Raw genomic sequence first — 13824 nt, 5'->3', positions numbered from 1 at the left:
GTTTATTAACCCAATAATGCTTGAAAAATCCTAACTCCAGGGCTTAGAGTAGTGATAATATTAAGGTAACTCAGAGGCAATATCCAGATATCAATGCTAACCAGTAATGGTAACTAGTAGAATTTTTGTGGAGTATCAATTAAAATAATGGAAATACTGAGGCACAAATAAATTACCACAGGAAACCTAAAAATTCTATGAATGTCTATTCTTTTTAAACAATTTGGTGAACATGTCTATAAAAGTAACTCTGTTCAGCGGCTTAACTGTTCCACCTACTTAATTCACATTGGAACCATACTTTATATCTGAAACCTAACAATAAGTTGCTGTGGCTATGAAGTATTTGGATAGAAATCTGGTAATGAAGACCAAACCCACTGCTGTCGAGTCAATTCCGACTCATAGCGACTCCACAGGACAGAGCAGAACTGCCCCACAGGGTTTCCAAGACTGTAAATCTTTACAGAAGCAGACTGCCACATCTGTCTCCCATGGAGTGGCTGGTGGATTGGAACTGCTGACTTTCTGGTCAGCAGTCAAGCGCTTAGCCACCGCACCACCAGGGTTCCTCTAGTAATGAAGAAAACCAAAGCCAAACCTGTTGCTGTGGAGTCAGTTCCAACTCCTAACAACCCTGTAGGGCAGAGCAGAACTGCCCCATAGAGTTTCTAAGGAGCAAATGGTGGATTGGAACTGGTGACCTTATGGTAAGCAGCTGAGCTCTTAACCACTGCACCACCAAGGCTCCCCGGTAGAGTAGGTAACAAATAGAAATAGTGATACTTTTAATTATACAAATGACATAAATGATCTATTATACAAATGATGAAAATGATCTAGTAAATGAAAGTATCATTAAATTAAATGCTTTTAATATTTTTCCATTGTACAGTTTGTATGCTTTTAATTCAACCAGTTACTACATTTGATCCTCATTTCCTTTACCTTATCTCCTTCTCCATGGATTGGGGAGCACAGTAGATATAATCCATGAAAAGCCAGTTCTGGTATGTATTTTGCTTCATTAAGGTTTCTAAAGAAAGAAGGCAAAAGACTGGTTAATGGATGGAACATAACTTGGAATATTCCTTAACTCTGTAAGCCATATTTAAATTAATAAATTCTACCTGTGTGCCAATTAGGATAAAATGGCATTTATAAAAAATTATACCAGAAAAAAAATTATTGTATCACATCAATAGTTTAGCAGAGGAAGATTTAAAGGCTCACCTGGCTTGTGAAAAATGAAATTCATCAAGAACTGGCTCGAAATTAGTTAATGCAACAAAGATCTGGAAAACAGCATGAAGAAAAGACCGATTTTTCCTGTTCACTGCAGTTAACTAAATATTAGCTATAGCCTATGCCCTTTGAGGGTGTTCCAAAGTCCTTGGAATTTTCACTTACTTCTATACAATTCTGCACACATTGTGGCTTTTCTTTCAGGGAAAACTTGGGCAGAAGCCTTAAAATATTCTTCAACAGGTGGAATACGGCATTTCGAATATAAGAAAGGTCCCGGGCAGAAAAACAAATACTCTCCTCATCTTCTTGTTCTTGTAGAATTATATCCATCTAGGTTATGGAGAAACGTATAGATGACACATATAGACGAAATGTAACAATGCCTAACACTTTGTCCCGTGGTTTTCAGTGACTCCAAACCAAGTCCAGTTCGAGTCCAGAGAGTAACCGAAGCACTGAAGAGATGTGACTATGACCAAGTCCTGTGACTATTCCAGCTTTCCACAGCCACAATGTAAACTGTTGGACTAGATGATGGCTAAAACAGCTCCTAGCCCTATAATTTTGTGTCAACGAAAATTCTTTTGAAGTTCTGAAGTCAGCGAAGCGCTGCTTTCCTATCTACTTACATGAAAATTTGGAATTAATGTCCTTCTATTGTGCTCTTCTGTACGTGAGCCCTCAGTATGTTTCAGTCACCTGCTCTAAGGATAAGCTGATGTGCCAGATACACCAGTTAGCATGTTGTCAAGTACACCTGGGGCACCAGGCTAAGAGATGATTGGGAGCTTGTAAGACAGCCAGGTGAAAATGTATTCTCAGTGTTATACCGAGCCCAAGACGCAGGTTAAAGCCATACTGGATATGCTGACGATGCTCTAGGACCTTTTAGTAATAATCATAATGCCGAAAACCACATTTTAATATAAGGTCAATCCTTAAATAAATCAAAATCGCAGGCAGGTATAGGATATGTTTTATTATTCCACTTACTTCTTACCTCAATATCCTCTCTTCTGAGTGGCTTTCCTCTTTTTCTATTCCCTCTTGGATTGCCCTGAGAGCCCTTAGGCTGTTTTTTCTTTCTTTTCCGATTCAAGTTAGATTCCTGAGGCCAGCTCTTCTTTAGAATCTGAATACATTTGTCAAACATCACTGGATGGAATACTTGATTGGCTACACTTCCTATTCACAAAGAAAAAAAGCAAGTTAGATTTAATTATCGTGAAATATGTCTGTAACAAGAGGTGAAAAGTTAAAAAGCAAAACCAGGCTTTTCATTAACTTAGAATTACACTGACCCCTAAGTACCATTATCAACTTTAGCCTTAAAAAACCCAAACCAAACCCAGTGCCATCGAGTCGATTCCGACTCATAGCACCCCTATAGGAGAGAGTAGAACTGCTCCGCAGAGTTTCCAAGGAGTGCCTGCTGGATTCGAACTGCTGACGCTTTGGTTAGCAGCCATAGCACTTAACTACTACGCCACCAGGGTTTCCACTTTGGCCTTAGTAGATGATTAATAGTGCTGAATTAGAAGTATATAACAAGACTTCCACTTATGGCAATGATGGAATAAATGGTTTGATACTTGCCTTCTTGCCGTGAATGACGATAAAACTAGACAAGTTTATGAAGTAATTGTTTTAAGACACTACTCAACAAGCAGCATAGAAATGCAATCCCTAATTGAAGGGAAACTAATGAGGTAAACCCTAAAACTACACCAGTTTGGTGTTTAGAGGCAATTCCTAGATAACAGCAGAGGAATGGTAAACCCGAGCAGATTATGTTGGTCTTACTGAGTTGAGAATACAGAAATCAGAGCTCAGGAAGGCAAGGATAGCTGGAATTTATAGGGCAGTGTACTAAATAGGAAGCCACACAGAAAAAGAGCTTGAGAAATCTGCATAGGGACAAATACTAAGCTATGAACATAGGGTAAAACTCAACGAAGCTGGAAAAAGAAAAATTTCCAAGGAGCTGGAAGCTGTACAGGCATTCCTGGGTGGTTAAGTGCTTCACTACTAACTGAAAGGTTGGCAATTTAAACCCACTCAGAGGCACCACAGAAGAAAGGCCTGGCAATCACTTCTGAAAGGTCACAGCCTTGAAAACCCTGTGGAACAATGCTGCTCTGCACACATGGGATCACACATGTGGTCGGTATGAGTAAGAACCGACTCAACAGCAACCACCACCACCACCACCAGAAGCTAAACAATCTTCAGAACTCATATAAAGCTGAGACACATTCAAATTCTGACCAGCCTGAGTGGTTGTGGCTGGATACCATCAAGTTGATTTCAGCTCACAGTGACCCATGTGAAATTCTTCATAGGCTTTTCTTGATTGCAATCTTTATGGAAGCAGATCGCCAGGTCTTTTTCCTGTGGAGCTGACGGGTGGGTTCAAACTGCCCAACCTTTCAGTTAGCAGCCGAGGCTTTAACTGTTTGTGCCGCCAGGACTTCTGAAGCCAGAGTGGAGAGGGGAGAGGGGAGAGTGGAGAGCAGATAGTGGAGAGACTTTGCTAATCACCCAAAGCATTCAATGGAGGCCTCAGAAACAAACATGCTTTAATAGGAGAGCTAAACTAGTTCTGAAGTAAAGGCTACTCTTTACCTGCCCTAAAATAAACTTTAAAACTAGCCTCAAGAGGATCAAGTTAATCCACCAATACCAGCCAACCAAAACACACTTCAGCACTATGAAAAAGAAAACAACAAAACTCACTCAATACTTCAATAAAACTTACTTAATATTCAAAGTATTCAGCACCCAATAAAAAACTACTGAGTGTGATGGATTCTGGGAAGATGGCAACATGAACAGGCCCTCGTTCCAATCCTCACTCACAGATACAAGAAATACAAGAAGACAGTGCTTGCCTTTGAGGGACTTTGATCAGGGAGCAAATGACAGCAGAGGGAATATGCAGACAGGCAAGTGTCAACAAATCAAGGAGATGCATATGTTAAGGAGATGGCTCCTCCCACTGTCTCTGCACCTCTCCCCAGCCATGCAGGTTGCCTGCTCCTGTGAACTGGGAAAGCAGCCCTAGTAGAAGGGCCTGCTTTCCTAACCACCACACCCTCTGCCTGTACAAACAGAAAGGACCACAAGCTTCTGCTCTACGATCAACAAGGGACACGTCCCCAGGGATCTGTTCAGAGCACACCAGCCCCTTCCCCACCCTGCCATTATCAGCTGCAAGGCTGATGGGAATTACGACAGAAGGCCCCTGCAGTTGGAGTAGGCTTCCCTAGCCAACACAGTACTTGCCTCCCTGCAAAACTCACATCTGAGGTCTTGTAACTAACAGGACAGGCTTCCCTGTGAGTCTGTCTGCTTCCCCTTCCAGTTGGTGCTGAGGACTGGTGACCAAGGCTGCTATGTGCTAGGAAGAAGGCGTCTTGAATGGAACCGGCCAACATACTGCAGGTGGGCTATGATAGCAACAATGCAGACCTCCCTGGGAGCTGTTCCAAGCATGACAGCCACTGCCCCACCTGGTAACTGAGGGTAGCTGGCCTGATATGAATTGCTACAGAAGGTTCCTGACAGTGGAGCCAAAAGGCGGGTCCCCAATGGAAAATGGTCCCCTAAACAGATCTGAGGTCTTTCTGAGAGTGCCAGCCCCTCCTACTCCAGGTAAAAAGAAAAGCCTACCTGTGCTTCCCCTGAATGCCAACAGGTAGTTCCCACAGAGTAGGGAAGGAAACCTTGGGCAAAACCTGAGGGCAGCATTCAGTCCCAAAGGAGGCTTGCTGGGTCTGGGTTTTCTGACTGAAAACGTGGTTGCAGGAACAGAGAAGGAAAGGGAGTAATAACCAGAGAGAGGATTGTGCCCACTGGTGGACAGACTGATTACTTAGTGAACGGTATCTTGCCTGAGTGGGGTTGCCCAGTGGAGGACAGATTGACCACAGCGTGTTCTCTGGCGTGTTTGGGAGACATTGAAAATTGAAAACCAAGATCTAGAACTCCCGAATCCTAATTAAACCAGGAGGGAGAAGAAGCTATCACAGAGAGGGAGAAAAAATAGTAAGCAAAGGCTGAAGGCTCTGTCTGCCTGAGTTTTTTGCAGAAAGTAGCACGAGCAAAGAACACGAAATACTGGAGAGAACTGAGAAAGCTAAAACCTGCTGCAGTGAAGTCAAATCTGACTCATAGTGACCCTGTGAGACAGAGTAGAACTGCCCCACAGAGTTTCCAAGGAGCACCTCATGGATTTGAACTGCCGAGCTTTTGGTTAGCAGCTGCAGCACTTAACCACTATACCATCAGGGGTTCCTGAGAAAGATAACACCCTAGAAAATTTCAGCGCCTCCCCAAAAAGACCACAAGACACACAAAGAAAAGAGAAATGATGGCCTATCCAAATGAACATGACAAAGAGAGTCAAGGTACATACTGGAAGGCTGAATTATGATAAGAATGTAAGAATACAGTAACCTTAGACATAATTAAAGAGCTAAGGGAAAACAATGATAAAGATCTAAGGGAAAACAATGCAAGAACAAAAAGATCTTTAAAAAGAGGCAAAAAGAATGAAAAAGAAATACTGCAACTAAAAGGGACAATAACTGAAAGGAGAAACACAATGGAAAGATTTAACAACAGATTAAATCAGGCAGAAGAATCAGTGAATTAGAGGATAAAACAGTCAAAATTCCAGAGACTGAAAAGCAGCAAGAATGGAGGCTCCAGAAGTCTGAGCGCACTTTAATGGAATTAAGGGACAACAACAAGAGTGCTAATATACAAACGATGGGAATGCCAGAAAAAGATGAGGGAGAGAGAAAGCAATAAAAGAATATTGAAGAAATAATGACAGGAAATTTCTTCGGTCTGACAAAGCACATGAATCTACAAATCCAAAGAGCTCAAAGAATCCAAGCGGATCTGCACCGAGACTCATCATAGTTAGGTTCTCAAAAAGTAAGGCCAAAGAGAGAATCCTTTGTAACAGTCACATACAAAGGACCCCCAGTAAGATTAAGCGCAGACTTTGCCTCAGAAACATTAGAGGCCAGAAGGCAATGGAATGATATATCTAAGTTCTGGGAGGAGGAGGGGGAGGAACTGTCAACCAAGAATACTATACCTAGCAAGACTGTCCTTCAAGAAAAAGGGTAAAATTAAAACATTCCTAGACAAACAGAAGCCGAGAGAGTTCATATCCACCAGACCAGCCCTACAAAAAATACTAATGGGAGTTCTGTAGATAGAAGAAAAAGCATACTAGAAAGTAATTCAAAGTCACACATTAAAACAAAACAAAATAAAAATCCCCTAATAAAGGGTATTGCATGGACAAGTTTAAGGGCTAGTAATGATGTATTCATGCTTGATAATTCTAATTGTTTTGTCCTTCATGCTTTTTAATGACAAATGTATAAAAGGCAAGAATAACATTATGTTAAAAAGCACATGAAATATAAAGATGTAATTAGTGGTAACAATAACAAAGTGGAGTTGGGAAGAATGCTAGAGGTATAGAATTTCTTACATGCTACTGAAGTTAAACTGGTACCAACTTACCTAGAATGTTAGAAATACAGGCTATTAAATGTAATATTCATGGTAACCGCTAAAAATCTATATATATAAAAATAATACACAAAAGGAAAAGAAAAGGGAACCAAAATGGTTTACTACAATAAACCAACAGAATACAAAAGGCAAGCAGTATTAAAGGACAAAGACAAAGAAGGCTTAAGACACACAAAAAATAACAAAATGGCAGAAGTCAGTTCTTACAGGTAATTACAGTGAATGTAAATGGACTGAATGCTCCAGTCAAAAAGCAGAAAGTGGCAGGATGGTTAAAAAAAAAAAAAAAACACGATCCAACTTTATGTTGTTTTAAAGAGACACACCTTAGATCAAGGACACAAATACACTGAAAGTGAAACAATGGAATTAAGAATTCCATGGAAATAATAACCAAAACAGAGATGGAGTGGCAATCTTAAAATCAGACAAAGTAAACTTTAAGACAAATCTATTAAAAGAGATAAAGATGGACATTATATACTGATGGAAAGGTCAATTTAACGAGATTTAACAAGCAAATATATATGCACCCAACATCAGAGCACCTAAATATATAAAGGAAACACTGATATCACTGAAGGAAAAATAGACGGCATTACAATAATGGTTGGAGACTTCAATACACTACTTTCAATACTGAACAGAACACCTAGAAAGATGATCAACAAGGAACACAGGATGTGAATGATACCATAAACCAACTAGGCTTAACAGTCAAATAAATTTATAGAACACTCTACCCAACAATGGCTCAGTATACATTTTATTCCAATGCACACAGATCATTCTTCAGGGCAGGCCACATGTTAGGTCACAAAGCAAGTCTCAATAAATTTAAAAAGATTGAAACCACACAAAGTATTTCCTCTGGCCACAATGGAGAAAAGACAGAAATCAGTAACAGGTAAAAAAAAGGTAACAACACAAACATGTGGAAATTAAACAACACGCTATTAAACTACCAATGGGTCAAGAAAGAAACCAAAGCAGAAATCACAAACTTCTTAGCATACCAAAACTACTTATGAGATGCAGCAAAAGCAGTACTCAGAGGAAAACACATAGCAACAAATGGGCTTACATGAAAAAAATAAGAAAAATCCCAAATCCACAGACTAACTTGACAACTTGAGGAAACAAAGAGTAAATTTACCCTAAACCTGCCAGAAGAAAGAACATAACAAAGATCAGAGCAGAAATGAATAAAACCAAAAACAGAAAAAATTTGAGAAAATCAACAAAACCGAAGTTGATTCTTTGAAAAGATCAATAAAATAGATAAACCTTTAGCAAGACTAACAAAGAAAAACAGAGAGTAAGATGAAAACAAACAAAAGAATAAAAGAAAGAGGAAACATTACAACTGACCCAACAGAAATAATGAAATTTATGACAGAGTATTATGAAATGTACAGTAAGGAAACAGAAAGTCTCAACAGACCCGTAACAAGTGAAGAGATCGAATTGGTGATTAAAAACCTCCAACAAAAGAAAAGTCCTGGATCAGATGGCTTCACTGGAGCATTCTACCAAATATTTAGAGAAGAATGGACACCAATCCTGTTTAAACTCTTCCAAAAGACAGAGAAGGAAGTAATATTACTTAATTCATTTTATGAAGCAAACAATCTTGATACCAAAACCAGACAAAGAAACCACAAGAAAACTACAGACCAAAATCCCTTATGAATACAGATGCAAAAATCCTCAACAAAATACTAATATAATCTAATAGCACATTCAGAGTCATACACCATGATCATGTGGGGTTTATTCCAGAAATGCAGGTATGATTCAATTTTAGAAAACCAACCAACATAATACACCACGTCAACAGAACAAAAGAACCACATGATCATCTCTAGGGATGCAGAAAAGGATTTGATAAAATCCAACTCTTTTCTCAGTGAAAACCATCAAGAAGACTGGAATAAAAGGGAAATTCCTCAGTATGATTCAGGACATATATGATAAGCCAACAGCTAACATTATACATAATGGAGAAAGACTGAGAAGTTTCTCCTTGAAATCAGGAAAAAGACCATGATGCCCACTCTCAGCACTTCTATTCAAAATTGTATTGGAAGTCCTAGCCAAAGCAATAAGACAAGAAAAAGAAATAAAAGGTATCCAGATATGGGGGGGGGGGGGAAGAAAGATTACCTCTATTCATGGATGACATGATCTAATATATAGAAGGGCACAAGGAGTCCATAAGAAAACTTCTAGAGCTAATGGTGGAATTTACCAAAGTTGCATTGTACAAGGCCAACAAACAAAAATAAGTTGGGTTTCTATGTACCACCAATGAGAAATGTGAAGAGAAATTAGGTAAATGACTCTATTCACAACAGCATATAAGAGAATAAAATACCTAGGAATAAATTTAACCGGAGATAAGAGGGACTTACATAACAAAAATGATAAAACACTGCTGAAAGAGATTAAAGAAAACTTAAATAAATGGAAAGATATTCCATGTTCATAGACTGGAAAACTTAGTATTGTTAACATGTCAATACTACCACAAGTGATTTATAGCTTCAACACGATCTCAAGCAAAATTCCAACAGCCATATTTACAGAAATGGAAAAATCAATCCTCAACTTTATATAGAATGGAAGAGACCTTGAGTAGCTAAAGCAATCATTAAAGAACAAAGCGAGAGGACTCACAATTCCTGATTTTAAAACATTTTATACAGCTCAGCCTGGTACTAGTATAATTAACAGACACATAGACCAACACGATAGAATTCTGAATACAGAAACAAACCCACACATCTACAATCAACTGATTTTTAACAAGGGGGGCTGAGTACAATTGATGGGAAAAGAACAGTCTATTCAATAAATGATGTTGGGAAAACTGGATTTCCATATATAGAAAAATGAAACAGAATCCATGCCTCACACCATACATGCAAACAAATTTAAAATGGATTAGAAAAAAATCCCTTGCCCTCAAGTTAATTCTGACTCATAGTAACCCTACAGGACAGAATAGAACTACCAAACTACCCATAAAGTCTCCAGGGTTGTAAATCTTTATGGAAGCAGACTGTAAGACTTAGTATTGTTAACATGTCAACACTACCTGCAGAGTAGCTTTGGCAGCCAAGCACTTAACCACTACACCGCCAAATCTCCTCTAAATGTACTAAGGACCTAAATATGCAAACAGAAACCATAAAATTCTTAGAAGAAAATGCAGAGGCAACCCTGTCAGGCTTAGCATTTAACAATGGATCATCTAATATAATAAAAACACAAACAGCCAAAGACAAAATAAATTAATGGGACCTCATAAAAATTAAAGACTTTTTTTCACCAAAAGACTACCAAAAAAGTAAAAAGACAAGTAACCAACTGGGAGAATATCTTAGGAAACCATATATCTAATAAGAATCTAATAACCAGAATTTATATAAAACTTTGACAACTAAACAACAAAAAGACATATAACCCAATCATAAAATGGGAAGGGACTTGAACAGAAATTTCAGCAAAGAGGACATCCAAATGGCCACCAAATACATGAAAAGATGCTCAAAATCCTTAGCCATCGGAGCGATGCAAATCAAAGCCACAGTAAGATACCATTTCACTCCCACTGGAGTGGCTAAGATTAAAAAAAAAACAGAAAATAATAAATGTTGGCAAGGATGTGGGGAAACTGGAACCCTTATTCACTGTTGGTAGGAATGCAAAATGCTACAGCCATTGTGGAAAACATTTTGATGGTTCCTCAAAAAACTAAAAATAGAATTACTATACCAAAACCCACCCACTGCCGTCCAGTCAATTCCGACTCATAGCGCCCTACAGAACAGAGTAAAACTGCCCCACAGAGTTTCCAAGGAGCACCTGGTGGATTCGAACTGCCAACCTCTTGGTTAGCAGCTGTAGCACTTAACCACTACACCACCAGGGTTTCCACAGAATCACTATATGACACCAATTCCACTCCTAGGTATACACCCCAAAAAATTAGAATGATGAATCCTTTTCAGAAGGTTTCAATTTACTTTGCCCAGATCCATCAGAGGCATCACTGTCTACGGCACCTATAACCTTACCAAGTGTGTTTCTTAAATAACGATATTTTAAAGTCAAAACTACTCCTTGATCCATGGGCTGCAAAGTGGATGTTGTGTTAGCAGGCATGAACACAACACTAATCTCCTTATACATCTCCATGAGAGCTCTTGGATGACCAGATATATTGTCAATGAGTAATAATATTTTGATAGGAATCTTTTTTTCTGAGCAGCAGGACTCAACTGTGGGCTTAAAATATTCAGTAAACGATGTTGTAAACAGACGTGCTGTCACCCAGGCTTTGTTGTTCCACTTGTAGAGCATAGGAAGAGTAGATTTAGCATAATTCCTAAGGGCCCGAGGATTTTCAGAATGGTAAATAAGCACTGGCTTCAACTTAAAGTCACCAGCTGCATTAACCCCTAACAACAGAGCTACCTTGTGCTTTCAAGTTTAAAGCCGGGCATTGACTTTTCCTTTCTACCAATGAAAGATGCCATCTTCTTCCAATACAAGGCTGTTTTGTCTACACTGAAAATCGGTTTTTTTGTAGCCGCCTTCATCAATTTTCTTAGCTAGATCTTCGAAATAACTTGCTGCAGCTTCTACATCAGCGCTTGCTGCTCCACCTTGCACTTTTATGTTATGGAGATGGCTTCTTTCCTTAAACCTCATGAACTAACCTCTGCTAGCTTAAAACGTTTCTCCTGCAGCTCCCTCACCTCTCTCGGCCTTCACAGAATTGAACAGAGTTAAGGCCTTGCTCTGGATTAGGTCATGGTTTAAGGGCATACTGTGGCTGGTTTGATCTTCTATTCAAACCACTAAAACTTTCTCAGCAACAAGCCCGTTTCACTTTCTTAACATTTGTGTGTTCACCTTTCCTTTGTATTCACAACTTTTCTAACTGATGCAAAAGGCTTAGCTTTTGGCCTTTTTGGCCTCCTTCCCACTTGAACATTTAGAGGCCAATATAGGGCTATTAATTGGCCTAATTTCAACAGTCGTGTCTCAGAGAATAGGGAGGCCTGAGGAGAGGCTGAGGAGAGGTAGAGAGATAGACAGCCAGTTGGTGGAGCAGTCAGAAAACATACAACATTTATCGGTTAAGTTTGTCATTTTACATGGGTGTGGTTCATTGCACCCCAAAACAATTACAATAGTAACATCAAAGATCACTGATCACGGATCACCATAACAGATATAATAGTAGTGAAAGTCTGAAAATATTGTGAGAATTACCAGAATGTTATACAGAGACATGAAATGAGCACATGCTGTCAGAAAAATGGCACTGACAGACTTGCTTGACACAGGATTGCCACAAACCTTCAATTTATTAAAAAAAAAAAAAAAAAAAAGGCAGTACCTGCAAAGAGCAATAAAGCAAACTACAATAAAACAGGGTACGCCTGTACACAGAATATTGATCAAGTCAGACCCTATGCTGGGCCATTAAAAAAAAACGCTGAATATAGACAGTCCTTGGGTTATGAATGAGTTCCATTCCTAAATCTGTCTTTAAGTCAAATTCGTAAGTAAGTCGGGACAGGTATATATGGTTCTTGAATATGTACGTTTTCATGAATGGCACAAAGTAGTACGTGTGTTATTATAAACCATTGTATTTAACTCAGATTTTCAGTATGGTAGGCTTTATGGCAGTTCATTCTTAAGTACAAATTGCTTGTAAGCCTGATGTTCTTAGCCTGGGAACTTACTGTAATAGGCTTTACAGCAGTCTGTTCTTAAGTACAAGTTGTTTGTAAGTTGGATGTTCATAACCCAGGGACTCTCTGTAACTTAAAAGTATTGAAATCATACAAAGTCTTTGCTCTGATCCCCACATAATTCAAGAGAAATCAGTATCAATACAATCTCAGGAAAGTCCTCAAATATTTGGAAAGTAAACCCCCGAGACTATGGCCTCTGAACACCCTGCTAACTCAGAACTGAAGCCACTCCCAAGTCCACCTTTCAGCCAAAGATTAGACAGGACTACGAAACAAACAATAACACATGTGAAGAATGTGCTTCTTAGTTCAATCAAATATACAAGAACAAACGGACAAGACCTGCCCAAACCAAAGACAAGATAGCAGGAAGGGACAGGAAAACTGGACGAATGAACACGGGGAACCAGGAGTGCAAAAGGAAAGGGGGAGACTGCTGACACTGCAGGGATTGCAACCAAGGTCACAAAGTAATTTGCATATAAATTTTTCTATGAGAAACTAATTTGCACTGTAAACTTTCACCTAAAGCACAATAAAATTAAAGAGAGAGATAAAAATTACAACAGGGAACCAAACAGAAATTTTGGAGCTGAAAAGTATAATTTTATAGCTGAAATTAAAAATTCACTAGAAGCATTCAACAGCAGATTTGAAAATGCAGAAGAATGAGTGAATTTGAAGATTAGCAGCTGAACTCTTACCCACTGTGCCACCAGGGCTCCAAATTTGAAGATAGGACAATTTATTCAGTTTGAGGAGTAGAATGAATAAATGAATGAATGAATGAATGAGCAAAGCCCAAGGGACACAGGTATACCATCAGACACATCAACATATGCATATTAGATTCCCAGAAGAGGAAGAGAGAGAGAAAGGGGCAGAAAGAGTATTTCAAGAATAAAGGCTAAAAGGGACAGGAGCTGGCTGAATGGACACAGGAAATCCAGGATGGAAAGGAGGGTATGTGGTCACATAACAATGTGTGTATAAATTTTTGTATGAGAAACTAATTTGAGCTGTAAACTTTCACTTAAAGCACAATAAAAAAAGAAGGAGGGGAGGGGGGAGGGAGGGAAGGAGAAAGAAAGAAAGAATAAAGGCTAAAAACTTTCCAAATTTGATAAATGAATCTAAACATCCAAGAAACTCAACAATTCCAAGTAGAATAACCTCAAAGAGATCCACACCAACATACACGAAAATGAAACTCCCAAAGGACAAAGACAAAGAGAGAATC

At 39.0% G+C, this 13824-nt stretch overlaps 1 protein-coding gene across 4 annotated transcripts in view; it reads right to left on the bottom strand.

The window, feature by feature from the left end:
• NCAPD3 (non-SMC condensin II complex subunit D3) overlaps positions 1-13824 on the bottom strand; it is a 147928-nt gene that overhangs the window by 102288 nt on the left and 31816 nt on the right. For all 4 annotated transcript variants that reach the window (XM_023557041.2, XM_023557042.2, XM_003417405.4 and 1 more), the window contains 4 exons: positions 2249-2433; positions 1411-1578; positions 1234-1295; positions 949-1036 (listed from right to left, as the gene is read on the bottom strand). In XM_023557041.2, the coding sequence (XP_023412809.2) occupies positions 949-1036; positions 1234-1295; positions 1411-1578; positions 2249-2433 (503 nt within the window). The remainder of the gene's footprint in view (positions 1-948; positions 1037-1233; positions 1296-1410; positions 1579-2248; positions 2434-13824) is intronic.

This window comes from Loxodonta africana, chromosome 15 (genome assembly GCF_030014295.1).
Source record: "Loxodonta africana isolate mLoxAfr1 chromosome 15, mLoxAfr1.hap2, whole genome shotgun sequence".
NCBI lineage: Eukaryota > Metazoa > Chordata > Mammalia > Proboscidea > Elephantidae > Loxodonta > Loxodonta africana.
The sequence above is the reverse complement of the archived record's forward strand: the minus strand, read 5'-3'. Positions and strand labels throughout refer to the sequence as shown.